The 27,936-nt window shown below is 40.9% G+C and overlaps 1 protein-coding gene across 4 annotated transcripts in view; it reads left to right on the top strand.

Annotated features, from left to right (window-relative positions):
- FBXO15 (F-box protein 15) overlaps nucleotides 1-27,936 on the top strand; it is a 122,127-nt gene that overhangs the window by 85,806 nt on the left and 8,385 nt on the right. For 3 of the 4 annotated variants that reach the window (XM_056521450.1, XM_056521448.1, XM_056521451.1), the window contains exons 9-10: nucleotides 43-188; nucleotides 23,080-23,115. In XM_056521450.1, the coding sequence (XP_056377425.1) occupies nucleotides 43-188; nucleotides 23,080-23,115 (182 nt within the window). The remainder of the gene's footprint in view (nucleotides 1-42; nucleotides 189-23,079; nucleotides 23,116-27,936) is intronic. The other variant, XM_056521452.1, reaches the window with a different exon arrangement.

Genomic DNA, 27,936 nt, shown 5'->3' on the forward strand with positions numbered 1-27,936 from the left:
TGACATTTTACATTTCTGTCTTACCATGATCTATGTTTACAGCCCTTACACATTTCCAGTACATGTTCCCATACTGGATGATATTGACCCTGAGTATGGGCTTCATGGATACCAGCTTCATATTGACATGTACAGTGAATGTAGAACATACCTATGTAAAACGTTCCGTGGGATGTTTTGCCGGAAAGGTAAATTCTTGTTATTTTGCACTGTTAAACTCTAATTCCACTTGTCTGTTGTAGAGATTAGCCAATCTTTTTTAAAGCTTTGCTTAGTCATGAATTCAGAATAGTCATAGTGGCTAGAAAATGTGGTCTGACATTTAAAAATTTCCTATGACTGTCCCTAACCCCTTTTTTGTGTCAAAGTTGTTTTATTGAGAGCATAAAAGATGTACATACAGCGTATCAAGTGTCCCCAAGCCAGGGCGCAGCAAGTACAAAATCTATGTATAAAATAAAAAAATAAAAAACCAGGGTTGGGTAACAGGAATTGGGCAGATGAGACATAAAATAAGGGGGTGGGGAGGGGTGGGGCAGGGGTGGGGCAACACAGGTTGCATGTTATAAAACTAAGCAAAAAAGTTAGGGTGGGTTCACAGCACGTTTTTCAAGTACGTTTCCCGTGTACGTCTTCATTATTGAAAATGAATGGAACCGTATTGAAAACCGTATACATAGACAAATAGTTGAAAACCATATGCACCTGGATGCATCTGGTTGCGTACGGTTTGCTTGCAATGCAGTTTTCTCCCGTACTCAAAACCGTAGTTGACCACGGTTTTGTCTCCCGTTTAAAAACCGTACTGCAACCGCATACGTTTTTATTAATATGGACGTCAATGGGAAATGCACATGTATACGGTTCCATACGGGGAAACCGTATACGGTTTTTACTTTGTACATGCGCATTTGCATCCTAAAGTCCCCACCCAACACCCCTCCCATTAAAAATGGACAACATTTTCAAAAACTTATGTTTTTTTTGTAAATAAAAACGGACGGAACTGTATGCACTTTTAAAAACAGTATACAGTTTAAAGACGCATACAGTTAACTTTTTCCCATACTGTTCCATCCGTTTTTTTTTTGCAAAAAAAAAAAGGATGGAACAGTATGGGAAAAAGTTAACTGTATGCGTTTTTAAACTGTTTACTGTTTTTAAAAGTGCATACAGTTCCGTCCATTTTTATAAAAAAAAATAAAACATACGTTTTTGAAAATGTTGTCCATTTTTAATGGGAGGGGTGTTGGGTGGGGACTTTAGGATGCAAATGCGCATGTGCAAAGTAAAAACTGTTTCCCGTATTGAACCGTATACATGTGCATTTCCCATTGACGTCCATTAAAAAAAAAAAGTATGCGGTTGCAGTACGCTTTTTAAACCGGAGTCAGAACCGTGGTTGACCACGATTTTTTCTCCGATTTAAAAACCGTACTGCAACTGCATACGTTTTTTTTAACATGGACATCAATGGGAAACGCACATGTATACGGTTCCACATGGGAAACAGTATACGGTTTTTACTTTGCACATGTGCACTTGCATCCTAAAGTCCCCACCCAACACCCCTCCTTTAAAAAATTGACAACATTTTCAAAAACTTATGTTTGTTTTTTTTATGCACTTTTAAAAACAGTATACAGTTTAAAAACGCATACGGTTAACTTTTTCCCATACTGTCCCATCCTTTTTTTGCCATACGGTTTTCTTTAGAAAAACTGATTGAAAATAGTATGGCAAAAACGTGATGTGAACCCAGCCTTATACAGCATCACCGCTTCTGTGCTGCAATCACCTTAGATAGGCTTCACTATTGTGTTACTAAGTATTTGATTTGCAAAGGAGAGCTGCTCCTAAATCACTGCTACAAAAGCTGCATGATGGGATTTTGTAAGAATGTATATTAAGAAAAACAATTGTTTTTCACTGTTTTAGATCTAGCTATCCAAACAAAATGAAATGCCGTGAAACCCCATAAATTAGGTGTTATTATTTAGAAATTATGCTATTTTTTATTTTTTATGATGTTACAAATATATGAATATATTAATTAGGTAATCCCAAGATGAGAACTTTTCACTTATCTACAGGATAGGTCATATGTATCTACATGGTAGAGATCTGACTACTGGGACTCCCACAATTCATTATACACAATACCACTTTATTCTAATTCTATGGGACAACCTAAGGTAAACCAAGTACAGTGCTCAGCTATCTTTGGCAGTCCCATAGAATTAGAAAGGAGCACCAGTGCACATACTCTCTACTGCTCTATTTAAACAGGATACCCCGATTCATGAACTTAGTGGGTTTCCAGCAGTCAGACCCCCACCAATCAAACATTGTGAATAGAGCATAATTTGTTATCTTGACATAACGCCTTTAAGTCATATGTTAAAGTACCAGGTTCGGTTTTTGGTTAAAGGGGTACTCCGGTGGAAAACATATTTTTTTTTAAAGATTAGAGCGCTCAGAGGCTAACAGCCATTTTCACGCACAGCTGTGTGCTTCTTCCATCCTCTAGGCCGGAAGAAGCACACAGCTGTGCGCGAGAACGGCTGTTAGCCTCTGAGAGCTCTCATCTTTAATCTCCCTGCCGCACAGAGGTCCCGTGAAAAAGTGAACTACATGGTCAGTGAGTGCAAGTTCACCCTTTTTACATATTTACCGTATTTATCGGCGTATACCACGCATTTTTTAGGCTAAAATTTTTTGCCTAAAGTCTATCTGCATGTTATACGCCGATAAGCCGCTGCAGTTCAATGATTTAAAGCGGGCGCTTTAAATCAATGAACTGCAGCGGCTTTTGCAGGTCCAGAGACCTGCTGTCGCTGCCCGATTCTCTGCCCCTGCCTATCCTGGGGTCCAGAGACTGCCGGCACCGCTGCCCCATTGCCTCCCCCATCCCCGGTTTTTCTGACCCCGTAGAAGCCCCAAGGAAAGGCAGGGGGAGAGAAGCCGTCGCTGCCTGCTTCTCTCCCCCTGCCTTTCCTGGGGTCTAGAGCCCTGCTGCTGCCGCTTCTCTACCCCTGGCTATCGGCGCGCTGCCCCATTGCCGGCGCCGCTGCCCCATTGCCTCCCCCACCCCCGATTTTATAATTACCTGTTGCCGGGGTCGGGTCCGCGCTGCTTCCGGCTTCGGTGTGGCGTTTCCTGCGTCGTTGCTATGCGCTGCGCAATGACGAGTGACGTCGCGTTGAAGACGTCACTCGTCTTTGCGCCTCGCAGCGCATAGCAACGACGCAGGAGACGCCACACCGGAGCCAGAAGCAGCGTGGACCCGACCCCGGCAACAGGTAATTATAAAACCGGGGATGGGGGAGGCAATGGGGCAGCGGCGCCGATGGCCAGGGGGAGAGAAGCGGCGGCAGCGACGGCCTCTCACACGCACCCTCATTTTACCAAGGATATTTGGGTAAAAAACTTTTTTCACCCAAATATCCTTGGTAAGATGAGGGTGCGTGTTATAGGCCGGTGCGTGGTATACTCCGATAAATACGGTAATTTACAAATCTGTTTAACTTTTTTGGCACCAGTTGATAAAAAAAATAAAATATATATATATGTATATATATATATATATATGTGTTTTCCACCGGAGAACCCCTTTAATGTTGGGGATAGGAAAAAAAAGAGCTATTAGGCCCCTTTCACACTACCGTTGTCACACAGTAGTGTGATGGTCGTTGGGGCTGCCGGGGAAAATGGCAGGAGGAAAAATATGTCGTGCAACGTTTTTTCCTCCTGCTACTCCCGCTGAAATACAGCAGCTTCCGACGGACCCCATTGACTATAATGGGGTCTATCGGGTCCCTCGGTTGCCCGTTGCGCCCCATCAAACTGGGGGGGCAGGGTGGGTGAGAGAGAGTTTGACGGCCGTTCCTTAGGGGTGCAGCAGCAGTGTGAAAGAAGCCTTACTTTGTCTTTGCACCATTAAATTTATCTGTCCTTGCTGACAATTGTTCTTCATTGCTGAAGTTATAGAAGACCTGTCACTTCTGGGCAGTACATTAAAAAATGATTAGTTTATAGCACTAACATAAAGAGAAGATTGAATAAAACTGAGTGGCTAAAGGAACCACTAATAAAAGGTACCAATAAACGTTTTTACATTTTTGAGGTAATTAATATGGGGTTCAGTAATATGGGGTCACACTTTACCTCCTTGCACAAGTAAATGCTGTGTGTATATAAGGATGTGTGATATATTAATTTTAAATGATTTGAATGATTTATATAATTTTAGTGATTCTGCTGAGGAGAAATGGGTGTTTGATGGAATAAAGTGTTAACCTTTCTTATGCATTTGGTCCATTGATCTCTTAAATCAATTTTGACTATCTTTAACAGCAGTTCTACCTGGGATATATTCTTGCACTTTATGAACAAAATGTTTACCTGAACAGTTATATCTGAATTAATTTATTAATAGACTTATTGGGGGACATTTATCACTGTCTTTACCCTTTTTTTGTTTGTACAATAGTCCTTAAAAAGTCTCTTTTATTCCATATTTTTATATAGAGCCATTTTTAGGCACTACTGCATTTGTGTATAGAAATTTTATTTTTATTTTTTTGCAGTGGACATCAATTTATCATTTGCAGCTTTTGAAAAAAGTTATGTGCAATAGACCACATTTATACACCAAGTCTGACCACATGGTAAAAGGTGTCTATAATACACAATATTTCCAGTCATCACGATCACTAATGCATACAATTTATTTAAGGTCATGCGACCTCTTGATAAAATATTAAACTATAGATTCCCTAAGGGAATCCAAAAATTGCCCTATTTTCCCATATATAAATTCTTTATGGTATTCCCACAAGCTTTATTAAATTATAAGATAAATGTGCAGAACTTAATTAGAAACTCACACAGTTAAAATCTGGCAAGTCAGTAGCTCAGTGTACCCTACATTTGTATCGCTTTTGTATATCTATAGAGGCTTGTATTCATTCCCCTTTTTTTAGCACTCTAATAACTCTGCTATGATTGAGATGCCTAGCGTGCCTACAGTACACGTTTAGCAATCCTGAGCTGCTGCTTTGCTGAGTTAAAATGTCTCCCTACTCTGCCCCCCTCGACAGGTTTCACTTCGTCCGCAGCGTTATCAAGAGGTAGTGGGCATATGAGCGCAGGCGTCTGATAGGTTATATTAATAGACTCCCCCGATGTCTGTTTGATGTCCTGTCAACCTATCATTGCATGCCTCCTCCACTCATTGAGTTGTGATTGATTATTTTTTTTTACTGACATTCGGAGTAACCAACGGGACTACAGGATTTCATCCACCAATCAGTTACAGGTATCCACCCTAGCTCTCTGATTCGTGGAAACGAGTTCCTGCCACCTGCACGATCACATCTGCGCTGTGGCTGAACTCTCGAGACTACGTACCTGCGCGATCTCGTCTACGCTTTCACTTAGTCTCTGTTATCCTGTAGTTTTCCTCCCCATCGAGCATGTGTGTACTTCAGAGTCTAAGTCATCTGCGCCAAACTCCTATGCGCCGGGACTTAACCTGAACTTAAAAACCTTTTGATGGAAGCTAAACAGGATAATATGATCTCAGATGACGAGTTTAAGGTGATGATGAATTACAAACCAACACTGGCGACTTTCTATGCGCTCCTAAGCTGCATAAGCAAAAGATTCCCATGCCCGGACGACCAATAGTCTTGGGTAATGACAACTTGACCGAGGGTATCAGTCTGTATGTTGATCAAATACTTGGCCCATTTGTAACCTCTCTACCCTCTAATATTAAAGACACAAGAGACGCTGTCTCCAGGCTCGAGGAGATCTCTTTTCTGTGTGATACACTCATAGCAAGTTTAGATGTAGAAGCACTTTACACTAATATACAGCATCAATTGGGGATTGAGGCGGTTGAACACTTTTTGTGCACTAGAGGGACACAATTTACTAGTCACAATAAGTTTGTCACTTCACTGATATAATTTTTGCTCACACACAATTACTTTATCTTTGATGGGCACTTTTATTTACAGACAAGAGGCACAGCAATGGGCATGGCATGTGCACCAAATTTTGCAAACTTATTTTTAGGATGGTGGGAGGACACAGTGTTTTTTTCACACTTATAGGGAATTCACACAGCACATTTTATTTTGGGGTTGTTATATTGATGACATTTTAATTTTTTGGGGGAGCACTGTCACTCCCTTTAATAAGTTTGTTAGGGCAATCAACACAAATCATATTGGGATGCACTTCACGTCAGAGATTCACAGCAAGACACTACAATTTCTTGATTTGGAGATCTCTCTCGAGCCTGGAGGCAGTGTACAAATCAAAATCTATAGGAAAGAGACCTCCACTAATAGTTTCCTACAATGGGGGAGTCGTCATCCCAGACCACTGAAGGCTGGCATTCCTACTGGCCAGTATTTAAGAGCTAGAAGGAACTGCTCCAGTGAAGAGACATTCCTGGCTGAATGTAAATTGCTGTACCAACGCTTTCTGACAAGAGGTTATCCCAAGAAGGTCCTACATAGGGCCTTCGCTAGGGCCAGATCCACTCCAAGATCTGAATTATTAAAAGAAAAGACACCAGTACAGGACAAAAAATTGGTCCGATGTATCGGAACCTTTGACCAGAACAGTAAACAAGTAATGGCAATACTGAAAAGATACTGGCCAATTTTATTGGCCGATTCAGATATAAAGGAGGTACTTAGCCCTTATCCTAGTGTCACGTATCGCCGGGGACGCAACATTAGGGAACAATTGGTGAGAAGTCACTATACAGAGAAGAGAGAGGTAACATGGTTAGAAAACAGATCGAAAGGATCTTATCCATGTGGGTCATGTACATTTTGCAGATTTCTGCCAAAGAAAAAAGATTTTGTTAACCCAGTAGATGGATGGAAGTTTGACATTAGAGAATTTATAAATTGTCAAGCTGAATGTGGATGCCCCAAAATTTATGTGGGCAAAACTAGTCAACAGCTTAGGCGAAGAATATCACAACATTTGAGTACAATAAAAACAGGGAAGGACACTCCCTTGGCTAGGCTAGGCATATGAGGGATATACATCAAGGAGACGTGGCGAATCTAAAATTTTGTGGCATTCAAAAACCCAAGATGGGCCCAGGAGGTGGCAACATTGATAAATTACTGCTTAAAGCATAAGCAAAGTGGATACATAGATTAAAAGCATTGAGCCCTCAGGGTATCAATGAGGGTTTCACCTTTGTAGCATTTTTGGGAACCAGCCAAGACTGAGTAGATCATCATAGTGAACGATTATCATAGTGAACAATTGACAATATATATAACTAGAATATAATGAGACTTACTTTCATACAATGAATAGACCCCCTAGAATAATAGTACCAGTTGTCAGCCAGAAAAAACAAGCTTCCTTAATATCTATCTCCATATGGATTAATAACCTGTATCATTAGTAAAATATGAATGAGAATGAAAACAAAAAAAGATAAAAAAAAAAAAGAAAGAACAAAAAATACTTACCACAGATGGTCGGAGAAGGGCCGTTGGTGAAGGTTGGGAGGAGTTTGCCCATGTGAGAGAGTACATCCATAATAAGTTTCTATAATAACAATAATATTAATAAAAAATAAAAATGAGTAAAACAAATAAAAATTGATAGAGTACCAATGAGAAGGCACATTATATAATATAGATTGTAAAGAAATAATTATCCATAGATTCATCATAGAATAGATCCTAGCTAGGAGATAAAACCACCTCTATAGTAATATATATAACATACAGAACACTATGGTACATACAATATCCTGGTTGAACCACAATAGTAGGTTGAACGTTCTCCTGAGGTTAAGTCCCGGCGCATAGGAGCTTGGCGCAGATGACGTAGGCTCTGAAGTACACACATGCGAGATGGGGAGGATAACTACAGGATAACAGAGACTACGTGAAAGCGCAGACAAGATCGCGCAGGTACGTAGTGTCGAGAGTTCAGCCACAGCGCAGACGTGATCGCGCAGGTGGCAGGAACTCGTTTCCACGAATCAGAAAGCTAGGGTGGATACCTGTAACTGATTGGTGGATGGGATCCTGTAGTCCCATTGGTTACTCCGAATGTCAGTAAAGAAAAATAATCAATCACAACTCAATGAGTGGAGAAGGCATGCAATGATAGGTTGACAGGACACCAAACAGACATCGGGGGAGTCTATAAATATAACATATCAGACGCCCGCGCTCATATCCCCGCTACCTCTCGATAACGCTGCGGACGCAGGGAAACATGTCGAGGGGGGCAGAGTAGGGAGACATTTTAACTCAGCAAAGCAGCAGCTCAGGATTGCTAAACGTGCACTGCAGTTTCTAATTAAGTTCTGCACATTTATCTTATAATTTAATAAAGCTTGTGGGAATACCATAAAGAATTTATATATGGGAAAATAGGGCAATTTTTGGATTCCCTTAGGCAATCTATAGGTTAATACAATAAGTTAACCCTCCATATATTGGTCCAAACAAGTGAACTCTTGATAAAATAGTCCCGGCCGTGTCAAATACACTGAAAGGAAAACGGTAAAAAAAAAATTAACATCACATACACCATGATAAATTCCCCTATGGATTTAATTGTGGTTAAAATTATTTTAACCCCTTAACGACCACGGACGTATATTAACGTCCGTGGCCGGCTCCCATAATGTGAAACATGCCCAGAAGCTGAGTGTGCTTCGTATCTGCTGGGTCCCGGTTGATATAGGCAACCGGGACCCGCGGCTAATACTGGACATTGCCGATCAGACTGATGTCCGGTATTAACCCTTTAGACACTGCAATCAAAGTTGATTGCAGCGTCTAAACCTAGAGAAATCACTGCCGGTTAGCTCAGCTGAGCTTTTCGGGACCGCCGCGATGAAATTGCAGCATCCCGAACAGCTAAGAGGACAGCTGGAGGTGCCTTACCATGCTCCACGCTTTCTGATCGGTGTTTGATTTCTCTAAGCCTGAGATCCAGGCTTGAGCATTCAAGCTCAGATTACACTGATCAATGCTGTGCTATGGCATAGCATTGATCAGTACATGAGGTTAAAAAAAAGTGTAAAAATTGTATAAAAAATTATAAAATTAAAAAAAGTGAATAAATGTGAATTAACCCCTTCCTAAATAAAAGTTTGAATCACGGTATCATGTGGTATCACCATGTGTGTAAATGTCCGAACTGTAAAAACATGTTAATTAAACCTCACGGTCAGTGGCGTACACGTAAAAAGATATCCAAACTCCAAAATTGCGTATTTTTGCTCACTTTGTATACCTTAAAAAAATTTATCAAAAGTGATCAAAAAGTTCAATCAAAACAATCATGGTACTGATAAAAACTTCAGATCACGGTGCAAAAAAATGAGCCTCATACCACCCCGTATAAGGAAAAATAAAAAAAGGTACAGGGGTCAGAAGAGTACAATTTTAAACATACAAATTTTGGTTCATGTAGTTATAATTTATTTTAACTAGTAAAATAAAGAAAACTCTATATAAATTGGGTATAATTGTAACCGTATGGACCTACAGAATAAATATATGGTGTAATTTTTACCAAAAGTGCACTGCGTAGAATCTGAATCCCCAAAGAGTTACTAAAAATGGCGTTTTTTTGTTTTTTTTTCAATTTTGCCCCACAAATATTTTTTTTCTGGGTTCGCTGTAAATTTTGTGGTGAAATGATTGAAGACTTTACAAAGTACAATTGGTGCCGCAAAAAATAAGCCCTTATATGAGTCTGTAGGTGCAAAATTGAAAGCATTATTATTTTTAGAAGGTGATGAGGAACAAACAAAAGTCCAAAAAAGCAAAACCTGTGGCCCTTAAGGGGTTAAGTTAGTTAAGACCTCATTCACATCACCTTTTTGCCTTTCGTCAGAACTGTACTGTATGTTGGGAGGATTCCCAACATGTACCTGTGCTATTGTGCTATGTAGCCATACACTGCAATGTGTTGACTTCTCAGAGAAGAAAACCCCTCAAAAGCTCTGATGGGGTAACTGTTCTCTTATGGACAGGCTATATATGGTCACTGTCTTTATAGGGGAAGTTACATAATTTAAGCTTCCCTAAGAAAGCCAGTCAGTCTCCCTCTCTTCCTCAGCTCTCTACAAAGCAGCTCTGCATATGTTTATGTATAGTGTTAGACAGTTACTGGAATGGTGGTCAGGAAGCGATATAGTTTTTCAATATACCTGTCATATGTAGACACTAGGTTTAAGGAAGCACGTATCCCACACAGGCAAAACTTGGTGACATATGGGGAATCCAGGAGAGAGTTAAACCTCTGGCAAAAAAACTTGGTTTGCAAGGGACATTTTATAAGTCCTATTCTCGGGCATCCATTTTTATGGATTAAAAGGCAGGATTGGCAGTGGGGCCTTTCATTCTGCTTCCTGTGCCACCTCAAGTTTTCAGATGAGCCCAGATCAGTACAGGTGCTGAAGACAGCTGGTTACTAGGTGTTGAAACTAGCTGGAAGTTAGAGGAACCAAACCCTCTTAAAGGCTGCAGCTTCAAAAACTTACTTTTTAACCCCTTCCAGACCCATGACAGACATTTATGTCATGGGTTGGATGAGCGGGCATGACGCGGGCCTGTCAGTTGGGTCTGTGTCATAACCGGGAGATGCCCGCTGCTATCAGCAGCTGCCATCTGCCGGTAATGATGGACATCGGAGAACGCTCCAATGTCCATAATTTAACTTGTTAAATACCTTGATCTATATCGATCATGGCATTTTAACATTAAATGCTGCTATTCCCTGGTGTCTTGTGGTCCCATAGCCCCCCGCGATGTGGTTCTCCCTTCCCTTTTCTGATTTTTTTTAAAGAAAACACTGCACAAAAAAGAAAAAATACACATTTTTTATCGCCGCGTGTGTAATTGTCCGAACTATTAAATTATGTTTCTGATCCTGCACGGTGAACGGCGTAAACACAAAAAAGAATTCCAAACGCCAAAAATACTGATTTTTTGATAATACTACACCTAAAAAAAAAGTAATAAAAAAAGTGACCAAAAAGCTAGAACTACACAAAAGTGGTACTGTTAAAAACTACAGCTCATGTCGCAAAAAACAAACCCTAACACAGCTTTGTAGGTGGAAAAAATAAAAAAGTTTTCAATTTCAACCATAAAACCAAACTAAAGTTATTGAAATTTGGTATCATTGTAATCATACTGACCCATACAATAAAGACAGCATGTCAGCATACCGTATTTTGCACTCCCAAAAAAATATTGCCCTACAAATTTGTGCAATTTCCAAATTTTTATTTTTATTTTTCTCTACATTTAATGTTTTTCTGGCCTCGTAATACATTGTATGATTTTAAAAAAGTGTATCCGTGGAAAGTACAACTTGTCACACAACAAATAAGCCCAAATACAACTTTGTCAGTCGAAAAATGTAAAAGTTATGGGTCTTAGAAGGCAAGTAGGAAAGAAGGTAAGCCAGAAAAAAAATATTTGAGATGACACCTTTTTAAAGTTTAATTTGTTGAGTGGCCAGTAGGAAGTCACTTGTATAGTGAGGGCCACTTCCAGTGTTTAGTTAGTGTTGGACAAGCAGATTTTGTTACATTTTGTGCTAATGTGAATACAGCCTGATGTTTGCTGCCGTTTCCCATCTCTAACTAAACTCCTATAGTAGATAAGTTAGCAATGTATTACAGTAGGTGTACCCTCGTCTTCAAGAAAAAAGACTTGGGAGAGGCAAGTTAGGCAGTTTGTAACCACAGTAAAGTATTTAAAAATGGATTTTCTAAGCTAGAAAACCCATTTAAAATTAGCCAAATAATTGGTGTTACTGTAGGTGCAGATGTTATAAAAGTGTGATTACAAATTAATAAGGCAGTATAGATTAATCAAGAATTTTTTTTTAACACAGTAGTCTAGTTAGCTTGTATTTTATTAACTTTAGCTAAAGCCGAATGTTGTCATAGAAATTCCCATGGTTTGATAACTACCCCAAGTGCTTCCAAAATGTAAAAAATAATCACCCATACTTACTTATCCAGTTTTCCCATTGCTATACTTCTTGGTTCTTCCAATTATGTCACAAATCTACTGAAACTGACCATCCACAGACAGCTTCAGCTGAGTGCGCAGTTGTAACAGGGTCAGAATGACCTAAAAGTCTGATGAAGCAATGAGGACTGGGGACAGAGTACCAGAACGTCAGCGGCAGGGGAGCAAAATGAGTAAATTTTTTCTTCTCGTGCCAGAAAGTTAAACAGATTTGTAAATTACTTTTATTAAAAAATCTTAATCCTTCCAGTACTTTTTAGGGGCTGTATATTACAGAGGAAATGTTTATCTTTTTAGGTTTCTCTTATGTCACGACCACAGTGCTCTCTGCTGACCTCAGCTGTTCATTTTAGGAACTGTCTAGAGCAGGAGAAAATCCTCATAGCAAACATATGCTGCTCTGGACAGTTCCTAAAATGGACAGCAGAGGTCAGCAGAGAGCACTGTGGTCGTGACATAAGAGAAATCCAAAAAGATAAACATTTCCTCTGTAGTATACAGCCCCTAAAAAGTACTGGAAGGATTAAGATTTTTTAATAGAAGTAATTTACAAATCTGTTTAACTTTCTGGCACCAGTTGATTAAAAAAAAAAGTTTTCCACGGTAGTACCCCTTTAAACAAAATGGCGCATAAAAGTTGATTTTCAGTACAAATCAAAATCGAAGCATAGTGGATAAGTTATAGATTGCGGGGGTGTATGACCGCTGGGACCCCCCACGATCTCCTGATTGAAGAAGCAGCAGTCTACAGAAATGCTGCATTCCGTCCCCTGCGTGACGCAACGGCCGACACGCCCCCTCCATGTATCCCATAGAGATACATGGAGGGGGCGTGTCTGCCGCTGCTTCCTCCAGGGTTGGCACGGCTCTTCCTGCGGACTGCCGCAGCCCCGTACAGAGGATCGCGGGGGGTCCCAGGGGGATCTATAACTTATCCCCCTATCCTTCGGATAGAAGATAACATGTTCCACTACAGTATTCCTTTAAATTAAATTCCCTTACAATTGCTTTCTCAAGTGAGATGAAATTGGGCATTAATCTGTTTTTTCTATTTAGACTTTCAAGAAAATACTTTTGTACACTGTGCAGATTTACCCTTGCCGTCACTTGATAATATTCAATATATGACTTTATTGCTGAGGCTTACTGCCAACAAAGCTTGGAATGAATATCAAGCAAAAGATTGTATTTCTCTTTCATAGATTGCTGGTGTCTGCTTTTTGGTTAACCTTGACAGCTGCCCTACAAATCCTCCAAGTCTCTCATCCTTGAGATATACACATTTCAAGTTCTTAGCTATGAAGAATATTTGGAATGTGTAATGTAAATTTAGGCGGGAGTATTGCAAATAACTTGCCTTTTTCCCCTTTGGTAAGCAATCTTTTATTTGTCATCAAACCCTTTTGTTGCATGCATATGTTATAATACATTGCTTCATCTTGGTCAATGAGGCTTTGGAGAATCAAAAAACACAACACATTTCTTGACTACTGGTACATTTTTATCATCTAGAAACATTGTAATAAAGTAAAAGCTAAGAAAGGCCACTTTATCTTCTGTCAGATTGCCTTGCCAGGCCCTGCGTTGATCATATGCTTGGTAAATATTTGCCATGCAGCACACCTCATAGATTTTCATGAAACGAAGCTGCAGGTGACAATTCTTACACTGTTTTCTACAAGATACTAACATAGTTTCACCATTTTAACTCCTTGAGGACACAGGTCGTGCATGTACGCTGGGCGCCCACTCTTCTAAGACGCACAGTCAGGAGCTGAGCACATGTGATAGCAGAATGGTCCCAGCGGCGTCTAAAATGTAAAAAAACTACTCCTGGCTGCTCAACAGAGCTTATCTGGACCACTGCTGGAGCAAAGCATAACACTGATCAATGCTGTGCTATGGCATAGCATTGTACAATGAGCACTGTCAGATACAAAAACTTTTTATATTTTGTTACTGATGAAAATTAAAGACCTTTTGTAGTATTGTTGTTAAAATTTTTTTGAATATTAACTCCTTAACGATGTAGGACGTATATTTACGTCTCCTGCGATATAACACGGGGTCACGCAGTGACACTGCATCATATCGGGTCGGTCCCGTCGGCCATCAACGGCCGACACCCGCGGCTAATAACGAACATCACGATTGCGGTGATGCCAGTATTAACCCTTCAGACGCGGCGATCAAAGTTGACCACCGCATCTGAAGTGAAACCAAAAGCATTCCGGCAGCTCAGTCGGGCTGTTCGGGATCGCCGCAGTGAAATTTCGGCACCCCGAACAGCTTGCAGGACACCAGGACAATCCATCCTGCGTGTCCGATCACCGAATGACTGCTCCGTGCTTGAGAACCAGCCAGGAGCAGTCGAGTGGCGATAACACTGATCAATTCAATGTTAATGCATGGCAGTGAACAGTGTAAGAGATCAGTGTGTGCAATGTTATAGTCCCCCATGGGGGTTATAACATTGCAAAAAAAAAAAAAGTGAAGAAAAAGTGTTAATAAATGTGATTTTCACCCCTTCCCTAATAAAAGTCAAAATCGCCCCCTTTTCCCATAAAAAAAACTATGTAAATAAATATAAACATATGTGATATCGCCACGTGCATAAATGTCCAAACTATAAAAATATATATATTAATCCGCACGGTCAATGGCGTACACATAAAGTCCAATCAAAACAATGGTGCCAATAAAACCTTCAGATCACGGCGCAAAAATTTAGCCCTCATACATCCCCTAAAATATGTGGAAAAATTAAAAAAGTTATAGGTGTTAGAAGAGGAGATTTTTGAACGTATAAATGTTCCTGCATGTAGTTATTATTTTTTCCAGAAGTGCGACAAAATAAAACCTATACAAGTAGGGTATAATTTTTTTTAACCTGTTGACCTACAGAATAATCATAAGGTGTCATTTTTACAAAAAAAAAATGCACTGCATAGAAACGGAAGCCCCCAAAATTTACAAAATGGCGTTTTTTCAAAAATTTTGTCGCACAATGACTTTTTTTCCATTTCTCCATGAATTTTGGGGTAAAATGACTAATGTTACTGCAAATTAGAATTCGTGGAGCAAAAAATAAGCCATAATATGGATTTTTAGATGGAAAATTGAAAGGGTTATGATTTTTAAAAGGAGGAAAAATCGAAGATGCAAAAACTAAAAAAATGCTGAGTCCTTAAGGGGTTAAAGAAAATGGCTCATGAGAATCCCACCACTAGGTGTTCCTCTAAGTACTGGAACACTAACCAGTCCTACAGCAGCATCAGGCTTGTCCATGAGTCATGGACAAGAGATGACTTATGGACAAGGCTGCATGAGCAGGCACACCAATCACCTCCCACCACCCCAAGAGAGGGACACGCCCCCTTCCCCTGAGAGGATTTCTAACACTGTGAGCTAATGAAAAGAGGTATTTTTATAATAAATCTAGGTGATAGAGGCATAAAAAATAGATGTACATGGCCAGGATTAGGTACTGAGTAATATATATAATATATATATATTTATATATATACCGTATTTATCGGGGTATACCACGCACCGGCCTATAACACACACCCTCATTTTACCAAGGATATTTGGGTAAAGTTTTTTACACAAATATCCATGGTAAAATGAGGGTGCGTGTGTGCGCGTGTATACCCCGATACACCCCCAGGAAAGGCAGGGGAGAGAGGCCGTTGCTGCCCGCTTCTCTCCCCCTGCCTTCACTGGGGTCTAGAGCCCTGCTGCCGGCCCTTCTCTCCCCTGGCTATCGGCGCCGCTGCCCGTTCTTTCCCCCTGACTATCGGTACCGGCGCCCCATTGCCGGCGCCGATAGCCAGGGGGAGAGAAGCGGCGCCGACAGCCAGGGGGAGAGAAGGGGCAGCAGCACCCATTGCCGGCGCCGCTGCCCCGTTGCCTTCCCCCATCCCCGGTGGCATAATTACCTGGGTCGGGTCCGCGCTGCTGCAGGCCTCCGACGTGCGTCCCCGGCATCGTTGCTATGCGCTGCGCATTACGTCAGTGCGCCGCGCAGCGCATAGCAACGACGCCGGAGGCCTGCAGCAGCGCGGACCCGACCCAGGTAATTATGCCACCGGGGATGGGGGGAGACAATGGGGCAGCGGTGCCGGCAATGGGTGCCGCTGCCCTTTCTCTCGCCCTGGCTGTCGGCGCCGCTTCTCTCCCCCTGGCTATCGGCGCCGGCAGTGGGGCGCCGGCATCGATAGCCAGGGGGAGAGAAGGGCCGGCAGCAGGGCTCTAGACCCCAGGGAAGGCAGGGGGAGAGAAGCGGGCAGCGACGGCCTCTCTCCCCCTGCCTTTCCTGGGGGTGTATCGGCGTATAACACGCACATAGACTTTAGGCTAAAAAATTTAGCCTAAAAAGTGCGTGTTATACGCCGATAAATACGGTATATATATATATATATATATATATATATATATATATATATATATATATATATACATACACACACACACATATTAGTGCTGGGCGGTATACCGGTTCATGCCGAATTTTTTTTCCTTCACGATATGAATTTTTTTTCATATCACAATACCGGTTGCCCCCCCTCCACCTCGAATGAATGAATTATCAGCCCAGCCCTACGCTGTCCCCCACATCAGGGAACCAATCATATGTCACCTCGTCCTCCTGTAAGTTGTGGGCCACTGGCGCTGGAAATCTGTACTGTACTACATATTCCTGTGCCCGGGCTGCAAAAATAGACAAAATAAATTTGAACTCACCCTTCCTACTTCCCCCCGTTGCTCTGGTAACGGCCTCACGCTGGGGATGGGAGCGTCACAGAGCCGTCAGCCTATGACCGTCCGCAGCGATGTCCCGCCTCTTTTTCGCTGGATATTTTGATTTGCCTTGTTGATTTTCTTTGTCTAAAGGGAGTTCCCCACTGGCTAAATTTATTTATGAATTAGGTTGGAAGCATATGTAGCAGGCTTTTTATAATGACAAGATAGCTTTTTTTTTTTTTTTTCCTGTTTTAGTGCCAACTATAAGACAGCTACAAGAATAGATCTCTCTCTTTGTTGCCCTGCTCCCTCCTCACATGTTAAGTTTAATATGGTCATAAAGTGCTATTTGATCATGCCCCAATAATCCTTGATTTAAGAGCTTCTGTACAGAAAAATAAAATGAATACAATTAAACTTAATTTTTATTGGTTCTTGTTTATAGGAGACCTCTAATTTATAGAAACCCAGATCAAAGAGTTTGGGGAAATAAATCACGGTTCCACGGGAGTTGGCATGGTATGGGATACCTTGAAAGTATTTCTCCATGGTCTTTGTTAAAAATAAAATGTCATATACACGTCAAAAATTCACTAAAGAAAGATCACTTACAAAAAATCTTGGAGAGAACCAATGAATTAGTGCTTTGTAAATCAATACAAAATCTGGAAAAACTTAAAATTGTTCAAAAAGAATATTGGGATTATTTACAGGACAAGGCACAGAATAAAATATTTTTTCTTGGTCAGAGGCAATTTGTTGAAGGGGGAAACCTAATCAACTATTGGCAAAAATTATTAGTATCCCAAACTTTAATATGAGTATCGCCTTAATAAAATATAACATGGGGAGATTGGTGGATAGTGAGGAGACATTTTTTTTCCCTTCTTTTCTACTCTATATCGGTCAGAATTAGATAAGGAAGACATTGAAATAGACTCTCTTCTTCGTAATCTTAGTCTTCCTAAATTTCTTTGTTGGAGGAGCAAATCACCCTGGGGGAATTGGAATAATTGCTTAGATCCTTTTCTGGAAACTCTGCTCCTGGTAATGATGGACTCCCTTTTGAGACTTAAAAACGATTGGGCAGGGTTCTCCTCCCTGTACTGACAGAGGTCATTAATGAATCCTGTATGAGGGGCTCCCTGCCTCCCTCGATGAGAGAGGCCATCATTACTTTAATTCATAAGAAAAATAAAGACTCTACCGAATGTGAATCATATCGTCCAATTTTGTTTTTTAACAATGACATATTTTCTAAGCTTCTTGCCCTGCGTCTTAGGACCCCTCTGAAGGAAGTGATTGTCGCACAAAGTGGGTTTTTACCGGGTAAAAGTGTTTTTGAAAATACTCCTAAACGTTTAGTGCAATTCAGTGGGGTGAGGGGTGGGGACACTCCCGCTCCATCCTGTCCTTAGATGCCAAAAAAGCATTTGACAGGGTGGAGTGGGAGTTCCTGTGGAAGGTTTTAGCAGACATGGGTGTTGGTCCTTTATTCCTAAAAATGGTTCAGACACTTTATCAGGGGCCAATGGCAAGAGTCGGTGTCAATGGGTCATTCACTAATACCTTCCCTTTACTTTGAAGTACCAGACAGGGATGCCCCCTATCACCAGTTTTTTTTTTTTTTTTTCTTGAGCCTCTCTTGGTGTGAATAAGGGAACACGTTAAGTGTAAGGGTTTTGGTCCTGTAGGCCCGTCCAATAAAATCCTTCTTTATGCAGAATATCAAAAAATATTTGGAGAAATTTCAGGGTTTAAAGTCAATTGGAAAAAATCTAGTCTTCTCCCCCTTGAGCAAGAGAGAGACTTTTCTAATAGAGAATTGAGAGTGTTAGATAGGGGTGAAAACTTAGAATATCTGGGGGTAAAAATTTTATGGATTATGTCCATCTGAATTTGAGCCCAGTTATTAAAAATACTCAGAAAGTATCGAAGCATGGCTTAAATTGCCATTGTCGATGGCCGACCGTATTGCTTTGGTAAAAATGATTATCCTCCCAGTGTTGCTTTATTTTTTTAATGGCAGCTCCAATCCACATTCACGATAAATGGTTCAAAAGGATAGATAAAATGTTGAATGAATTAATTTGGGGCAGGAAACATTTAAGGACAAAATCTATCCATTTTGACCCTTCCTAAAAACCAAGGCGGCCTAGCAATCCCAAATTTTCGAGATTATCATTTGGCAGCACAATTGTGGTTTATTTCAGGATATGTGGGGGAGCATATAAAAATAGGATTTGATAGATCTTTTGGCACCAAATCTAAAAATTTTAAGCGTTCCCGTCAGATCCAACAAAAAACTTTTTTTTAAATCTATCACTCGGTACCTAATCCTGACCATGTACATCTATTTTTTATGTGTCTAGCACCTTTTTAATTTTTTTATTACACTTTTAATTTAGGTCACAAGTCTGAATTCCTCTCAAAGGGAGGGGGTGTGGCCTCACTCTGCAGGTCTCCGCCCCCTCCCTCAGTATACTGTCTGCTCACATCTCCTCTAGCATTAGCAAAACAACAACTCCCAGCTTGTCCTCACTGACAGTAGCGGGACACTAGCTGACAGTGGGAGGATTTTTTCTCCAGCTGTGAGCCCTGCGCTCACAGCTGTCAATCAAGGAAGTGTGTCCATGACATAGGTGATGACGCATGGACACAGCAGGACTAGTATGTGTCCAAGCAGGAAGGGGGGGCAGTTGTATGACTGGCTTTTTCATTATAAAATACTGAAAAATTTCTAATGAATTTTTTTAAACAAGTAAAACAGACCTATATAACTTGGGTACCTTTGTCATCATTTGGACCTACAGAATAAAGATAGTTTGTCATTTTTATCGAAAAGTGCTCTGCGTAGAAGCAGAAGCCCTCAAAAGTTACATAATGGTCCCACAAATATATATATATTTTATTGTTTCGCTGTAGATTTTTCGATGTAATGATTGTTGTCATTACAAAGTAAAATTGGTGGCGCAAAAAACAAGTCCTCATATAGGTCTGTAGTTTTTCCCTCCTCCCCTTCTAAAAATCATAACACTTTTAATTTTCCAGCTAAAGTTCAGAAATGAAAATCCCTGACTCCTTAAAGGGGTACTCTTCCCCTAGACATCTTATCACTGGGGTCCCGACGCTGAGGACCCCCAGGATCTTGGCTGCAGCAACCCGCTGTCATTACTGCACAGAGCAAACTCGCTCTGTGCCTAATGACTGGCAATACAGGGGCCAGCGCATCGTGACATCATGGCTCCGCCCCTCGTGACATCACGACCCACCCCCTTAATGGAAGTCTATGGGAGGGGCCGTGACGGCTGCCATGCCCCCTTCATGCTGCTTAGTCATTCTTAAATCCACTGCTCTGAAAGAGACATTTGCGAGGCAAGCACTGAGCTTGCCCTCACTCGCCATGCATTCACTTTCTCCCAGAGTCTGCTGTCCTCTACTAGGTCTCTTCTTTAAATTACTGCAGGCTGCTCTTTAACCCTCTCCTCTGTTTTCAGAGAGGAGTCTGTTAGGCCAAGAGAGAGCCAAGAGCCAAAAGTTCTAGTCCCTCCATCACTTCCTGGACTTTGTCCTAGCTTGTGCTTTAGCTGGGACAGAGATGATGCTGCAGCCATATATGACCATGTTCATATGACCATGTTCTTGATGGTATGGGGACCCCAAGTGGTCTTTTTTTTTTTATAAGCGATGAATTTAATAAAACAAATAATTATATATATATATATATATATATATATATAAGGGTTAATGTTTTGCCAAGATATACAACAAAGTTTTTGATTCTGACAGTGCCCATTTTAAACTTATAAAGGTGCGCAAAATAATATTGCATTTTTTGGATATGCTGTTGGATGCATCATACTGCCCAGATACAGGCTAGACAATAATATCCTATAATAATATCCAACATAATATGTAGTTCAGAAGGAAACTTGTAAGAGTCAACAGAGAGACCAAGCCATAGCATTTAGTGTCGTAGACTAGATTGGGCACCTGTAAACCATATTAAGAGGGGTGCATACAACTGACCCTTGTAAGCTATTGGTTGGAAAGTAACTATCGCTGAAGCAAAGCCACATCACAGAACATCTGGACTGTGTCAGAAATCACGAGAATGACAATGCTTAAAATGCAAGATCATTTTGTGGAAATGATTTGTCTTGGCAATGTCTATGATTTCTAAAGATACCGTTTACTGGGAGTCATAAAAGATGAATGTAACCGTTCCCACTCATGTTAATGGTTTCTGTAGTGTGCAAACGTCTGTTTTTATTATTATTCAGAATTAGCCTGTTTTCTGCACAGAGATGTGATTAACTATTCAACAAGAGTGGCATCCAGTGTAACTGAATCAGACTGCGCCGTTGTGAAGAATTGCTAGACTTCCGTCTGTTTTCATATTGTTTATTAGATAATGAAATGTGACTTGTGGCCTTAGTCACTTATTGTATCACAGTAGAATTTAATGTCTCTTTGTTTTAATTATTTTTATGTCTGATAATTCTAAAATATGAGAACTGTTGCTATAAGAATAAGGCTAATCTATTGAGCATTTCTATTTTTATCACCAGTCAGTGTTTTGTGTCAAAAGAAATAATGACTGCCTTGACCGCATAAGGGCTTGTTTGTTGCAAATACACTGATCAAATAAATAAAGGGAACACTTAAACAACACAATATAACTCCAAGTCCATCACACTTCTGTGAAATCACACTGTCCACTCAGGAAGCAACACTGATTGACAATCAATTTCACATTCTGTTGTGCAAATGGAACAGACAACATGTGGAAATTATAGGCAATTAGCAAGACGCCCCCAGTAAAAGAGTGGTTCTGCAGGTGGTGACCACAGACCACTTCTGAGTTCCTATGCTTCCTGACCGATGTTTTGGTCACTTTTGAATGCTGGCAGTGCTTTCACTCTAGTAGTAGCATGAGACGGTGTCTACAACCCACACAAGTGGCTCAGGTAGTGCAGCTCATCCAGGAAGGTACATCAATTCGAACTGTGGCAAGAAGGTTTGCTGTGTCTGTTTGCGTAGTGTACAGAGCATGGAGGCGCTACCAGGAGACAGGCCAGTACATCAGGAGACATGGAGGAGGCCGTAGGAGGGCAACAACCCAACCGCAGGAACGCTACCTCCACCTTTGTGCAAGGAGGAGCACTACTAGAGCCCTACAAAATGACCTCCAGCAGACCACAAATATGTATGTGTCCACAGAAACAGACTCCATGAGGGTGGTATGAGGGCCTGACATCCACAGGTGGGGGGTTGTGCTTACAGCCCAACACCATGCAGGATGATTGGCATTTGCCAGAAAACGCCAAGATTCGCAAATTCGCCACTGGCGCCCTGTGCTCTACACAGATGAAAGCAGGTTCACACTGAACAGATGTGACAGTCTGTAGACGCCATGGAGAACGTTCTACTGCCTGCAACATCCTCCAGCATGACCAGTTTGGGGTTGGTCAGTATTGGTGTGGGGTGGCATTTCTTTGGGGGGCCGCACGGCCCTCCAAGTGCTTGCCAGAGGTAGCCTGACTGCCATTTTGTACCGAGATGAGGTCCTCAGACCCCTTTTGAGACCATATGCTGGTGCGGTTTGCCCTGGGTTCCTCCTAATGCAAGACAGTGCTTGACCTCATGTGGCTGGAGTGTGTCAGCAGTTCCTGCAAGAGGAAGGCATTGATGTTATGGACTGCGCCGCCTGTTCCTCAGCCCTAAATCCAATTGAGCACATCTGGGACGTCATGTGTCGCTCCATCCACCAATGCCACATTGCACCACAGACTGTCCAGGAGTTGGCGGATGCTTTAGTCCAGGTCTGGGAGGACATCCCTCAGGAGACCACCTCATCAGGAGCATGCCCAGGCATTGTAGGGAGGTCATGCGGGCACGAGGCCACACACACTATTGAGCCTCATTTTGACTTACTTTAAGGCCATTACATGAAAGTTGGATCAGCCTCTAGTGTGGTTTTCCACTGTGATTTTGAGGGTGACTCCATATCCAGACCTCCTTGGGTTGATAAATTTGATTTCCATTGATAATTTTTGTGTGATTTTGTTGTCAGTACATTCAACTATGTAAAGACGAAAGTATTTCATACGATTAGTCCATTCATTCAGATCTAGGATGTGTTATTTTAGTGTTCCCTTTATTTTTTTGAGCATTGTACTTAGTAATTACATTCTTTATTTGACCATAAAGTTTACTACAAAAAATAAAAAATATTTGTGAGGGGAAATTGAAACTTTTTTTTTTTTAGATAAAATCTCTGTGCAAAGGATAAAGAGACTACGAGGTAATAGGGAAAATAAAGTTATGTAAATGGGTGGCCCATGCTCTGTGGTATTATTAGGACTTGTATTCAATTTTTTTATAATAATTTTTATAATAATATGTTAATTTAAAACATAGAAAAATGCTTAACGCACATAAGTTTTTTAAAAATTGGGAACAAAAGAGTCACGGATAACTTTTCATGTAAATCTTTGCTCATCCTGGGCTAAGTAGTCAAGTGGGAGGTCCAACTCTGTGAACTACAAATCCCTCTGTAGCACATTTACACACAGATAGCTGTTGACAACTGAGCAGGAATGCTTACTTGACTACTTAGCCCAGAATCAGCAGAAATTTACATTATTAAATGACATGTTATCATGAATCTTATCTTACAAAACCATATATCAGTCTGCGTAGATCCCCCTGTTGTATAACATTCTGCCTTTTAAGTGTGACATGTTCCCTTTTATAACAATATACTGTATATATTTAGATTTGTGTACATTTACGATGTTGCCTTTATTAGGTCAAACAAAGTTAAGTGGTGTACGGAACCACACAGGATCTTGTTTAGATAGCTTTGTACAGGGAATATTGTTTTGAACCTGATATTAATTAAATGTTAATAGCAGATGGTCAGGGCATTGCTGTCGCTATAGTCATTTTGGCCGGGGGCCACGAAGTAAATCATAAGGACATAATTAAATATTTTCTCATCGTGGATATTTCCTTACAGGTATGGCTGCCACTAGAGATATTAAATAAGAAAGGCTTCTTGTGTCTATAAAACATCTTGGTACAAGGTTGTTCAAATATATTATTGGTCTCTGCAATTAGGTATATAGTAGGGATGAACCTCTAACATATTGGTTTCTTCATTTTCTTTTTTTTATTGGTTGAAATAAGGAACTGTTCTAAGTGGAGATGCACCGAAAGGGAAATTTTGGACCAAAACCGAAAATTTAGGCTGTGAAACCGAAAATGCATTGCCCCACCAACTTTTTTTCTATATAGTTTTTTTTTAAATTGTATTATCAGAATTTTTTTTAGTTACTGATGTACTTGAAGGTGACACCAGAACACATGCGGGGTGGCTATAGAAAGTACTGGCCGGGCTTGGAGCCACAGCACTGCCACTCACCATACATTGACTACAGGACACATTATAGGGGTACACACCTATTTGATTGGTTGCTTTAGGCAACCACTCCATTTTTCCTCAGCACGTTTCGATAAATCTCCATTATATCTTTAAAAAATAAATCAGTATGTTCAAAATCTTCTCTTCTGACCCCTATAACTTTCTTATTTTTCCATATATGGAGTTGTATGGGGGCTATTTTTTTTGCTTTGTGATCTGTATTTTTTATCAGTACCATTTTTATTTTGATGGGACTTTTTGGATTACCTCTTTTTTTCTGCTACATTAAGTGAACAAAAATCAGCAATTCTGTCCGTTGATATATTTTTTTACATTTATGCATATGTGTGTGTGTGTGTGTATATATATATACATATATATATATATATATACACATATATTTATTTATATACACGAACACGCTATACAGGCTATGATCACACAGTATATTTTAAGCGTATTTCATTTTAAAAAATGGATCTGCAAAATCGCTGAAAGATTGTGTCGTTTTTTTAATATTTTTTGTTATATTCGCAAAAATATTGTACATAAATACATTATATTAGAAATCAAAGAACAATATTTCAGTTCATGCACAAATATACATACAAAATGTATGTATTTTTAATATTAATGTGCTTTATGTAATGGGAAAGTAGTTGTCTGTGCACACAATATGTGTAAAAAAGGACATGTTTTTTAAAGCCGTGTAAATAAGTGACATGTCGCGGACGCTAAAATTTATTTATTTATTTTTTTAAACATATTTTGTGCGAAACATCCACTTTTTCATAGACTTACATAGAGCATATTAACGTAAAAAATACTGACACAACCTTTCTCCTGACACATTTTTGGATTTTGTGGACTCATTTCATTAAATAAAATGTGCCTTGAATACACTTTATGAACCTAGTCTGTTAAGGTAAGACAATTTCCAATGATAAAAACACATTACTCTAAATAAACCATAAAGATACAAAATAACACCGGTTTATAAGGAGAAATATTATCACCATACATATTGCCATCATATTGTTACTGACCAAATGCTATATACTGTGACCAATATTACCAATAATACCAGTATACAAATTAGAATAATACCGCTAGACCATGACCACTACCATTACCACCACATAGTGACTGTATAAAAACCACTGAAAATAAATCTAATATCTCCCATATAAAGCCCATATAGTAGTGATCCTGGTTCTATAAAGGGGCTGAAGGTGTAAAAGTGATTACAGTGCAGTGACATCTACTGACTCACAGAAAGCATCTTCTTGGAGTTGTTCTCTTTTCTTTTCTTCTCTGTCTTGCTTAGATCTTCATGAATTCTTCTTCCGATCATGAGTTGTCACCGTAGAATCTGCCAGGCAACAAACACATTAGGCTCCACACTTTTTAAGCACATTCCCCACATGTTCCCTACTCTCAGTGCCCTTGGTAATGCCCCCAGTAGGTAGGTTGTAGGTGATCCTACCAGAAAGTAGTGCCCCCAGGTAGGTTATGCCCCCAGTAGGTACCAGGTGATGCTCTCAGGTAGGTTGTAGTTAATGCCCCAAAAGGTAGGTAGGAGGTAATGTCCCCAGTAGGTAGTACCACCGCAGGTTAATAATACCCTTGTAGGGAGTAAGTAAGCCCCAAGATAGGTAATGTTCCGGTAGCTAGTGCCCCCCCCAGGTAGTTAATGCCCCTAGTAGGTAGTGCCCTCAGTAGGTAGTGCCCCAGTTAGGTAATGCCCATGATAGGTAGTGTCCTCAGTAGGTAGTAACCCCAGTAGGTACTTTACCCAGGTAGGTAATGCTCCCAGTAGATAGTGCCCCCAGTAAGTAGTGCCTACCCCTGGCAGCCCCTGTGCAGACTTTAAAGTACCCACAGCCCATCCTGCAGTTTAAATGAATAGAGGTTTGGGGCTAGACTTGGGGTTAGGGGTTGGAAGTGGGCCCCCTTTCTGCTGTTTAAAGGAAAACTGTCAGCAAAGTCACCCGCACAAACCAGTGGTACTGGCTGGTAGTGCGGGTGACACTGATTAAAATGATGCTAACCTTGCCCAGGTCTGTCGCCTCGTTCTGTTGTTATATTCTGTTTTGTTATTATGGTAATGAGGACCAAGTGGCAAGGGCGGCGTGAGAAGCTTGCCTTCAGGCACTGGGACATCAGTCGGGCTAATTAATATTCATTCACTCCCTTTAAGTCTTCTCTCTGCTTTCTAAACATGTTTTCTGCACATGTACCGCTTCCTGGGCTGTACTGAAGCTGAGCCGAGGCCGCTTCCGGGTGTATTCAAGACGTGTTTGGAAAGCGGAGAGGAGAGGGAAAGGGAGGGAATGAATATATATTAGCCCGGCTGATGTCACAGTGCCCGAAGGCAAGCTTCTCACCCCGCCTGTGCCACTTGGTCCTCATTACCATAATAACAAAACAGAATAAAACAACGGAACGAGGCGACGGACCTGTGCAAGGTTAGCATCATTTTAATCAGTTTCACCTGCACTACAAGCCAGTAACACTGGTTAGTGCGGGTGACTTTGCTGACAGTTTTCCTTTAAGTATGCTAAGGGTAAATAAAAAATTAAAAAAGCAGCGGTCTCCTTCTCAGGACTCAGGAAAATCCCTGAATATAAGATAGATAGATAGATATAAGATAAATAGAAAGACAGATAGATATGAGAGATAAATAAATAGATAGCTATTAGATTGATTGATAGATAAATAGATAGATATGAGAAAAAGAAAGATAGATATAGATATGAGAGATAGATATGAGATAGATAGACGCAGGTACGTCACTGACATCTGTGTGTGCGCCCATACAATTGGTGGAGCAGCGAGGACACGTACGCACGCATGGTAAGTTACCAGTGGCACGTCATCTTCAGTGCTCTGACCACCACTTCTCTGGTCCTGGGACCTACTGCTATGGCCTATAGGCCATAGCAGTAGATCATGACCCCTGACCGGAGGAGCGGTGGTTGGAGCACTGAAGTGGGGCAGTACACAGACATACAGCCTCCAGCCATACACTGTTTATGGCTGAAGGCTGTATGCCTGTGGGGTCCACTGCCTACCAAATGTGGGGGGAACTATACTGCCAACCTAATGTGGGGTAACTACAACCTAATGTGGGGGTATACAGCCAACCTAATGTGGGGGACTACAACCTAATGTAGGGGAACTATACTGCCAGCTTAATGTGTGGGGAACTATACTCCCAACCTAATGTGGGGGAACTATACTGATAACTTAATTTGGGGGAGCTATGCTGATAACCTAATGTGGGGGAACTATGCTGACAACCTAATGTGGGGGAACTATGCTGACAACCTAATGTGGGGGGAACAATACTGCCAACCTAACGTAGGGGGAACTATGCTGACAACCTAATGTAGGGGAACTATGCTGACAACCTAATGTAGGGGGAACTATGCTGACAACCTAATGTGGGGGGAACTATGCTGACAATCTAATGTGGGGGGAACTATGCTGACAACCTAATGTGGGGGGAACTATGCTGACAACCTAATGTGGGGGGAACTAAGCTGACAACCTAATGTGGGGGGAACTAAACTGACAACCTAATGTGGGGGGAACTATGCTGACAACCTAATGTGGGGGGAACTATGCTGACAACCTAATGTGGGGGGAACTATGCTGACAACCTAATGTGGGGGGAACTATGCTGACAACCTAATG

Source organism: Hyla sarda, chromosome 5 (assembly GCF_029499605.1).
Source record: "Hyla sarda isolate aHylSar1 chromosome 5, aHylSar1.hap1, whole genome shotgun sequence".
In the NCBI taxonomy this organism is placed as follows: domain Eukaryota; kingdom Metazoa; phylum Chordata; class Amphibia; order Anura; family Hylidae; genus Hyla; species Hyla sarda.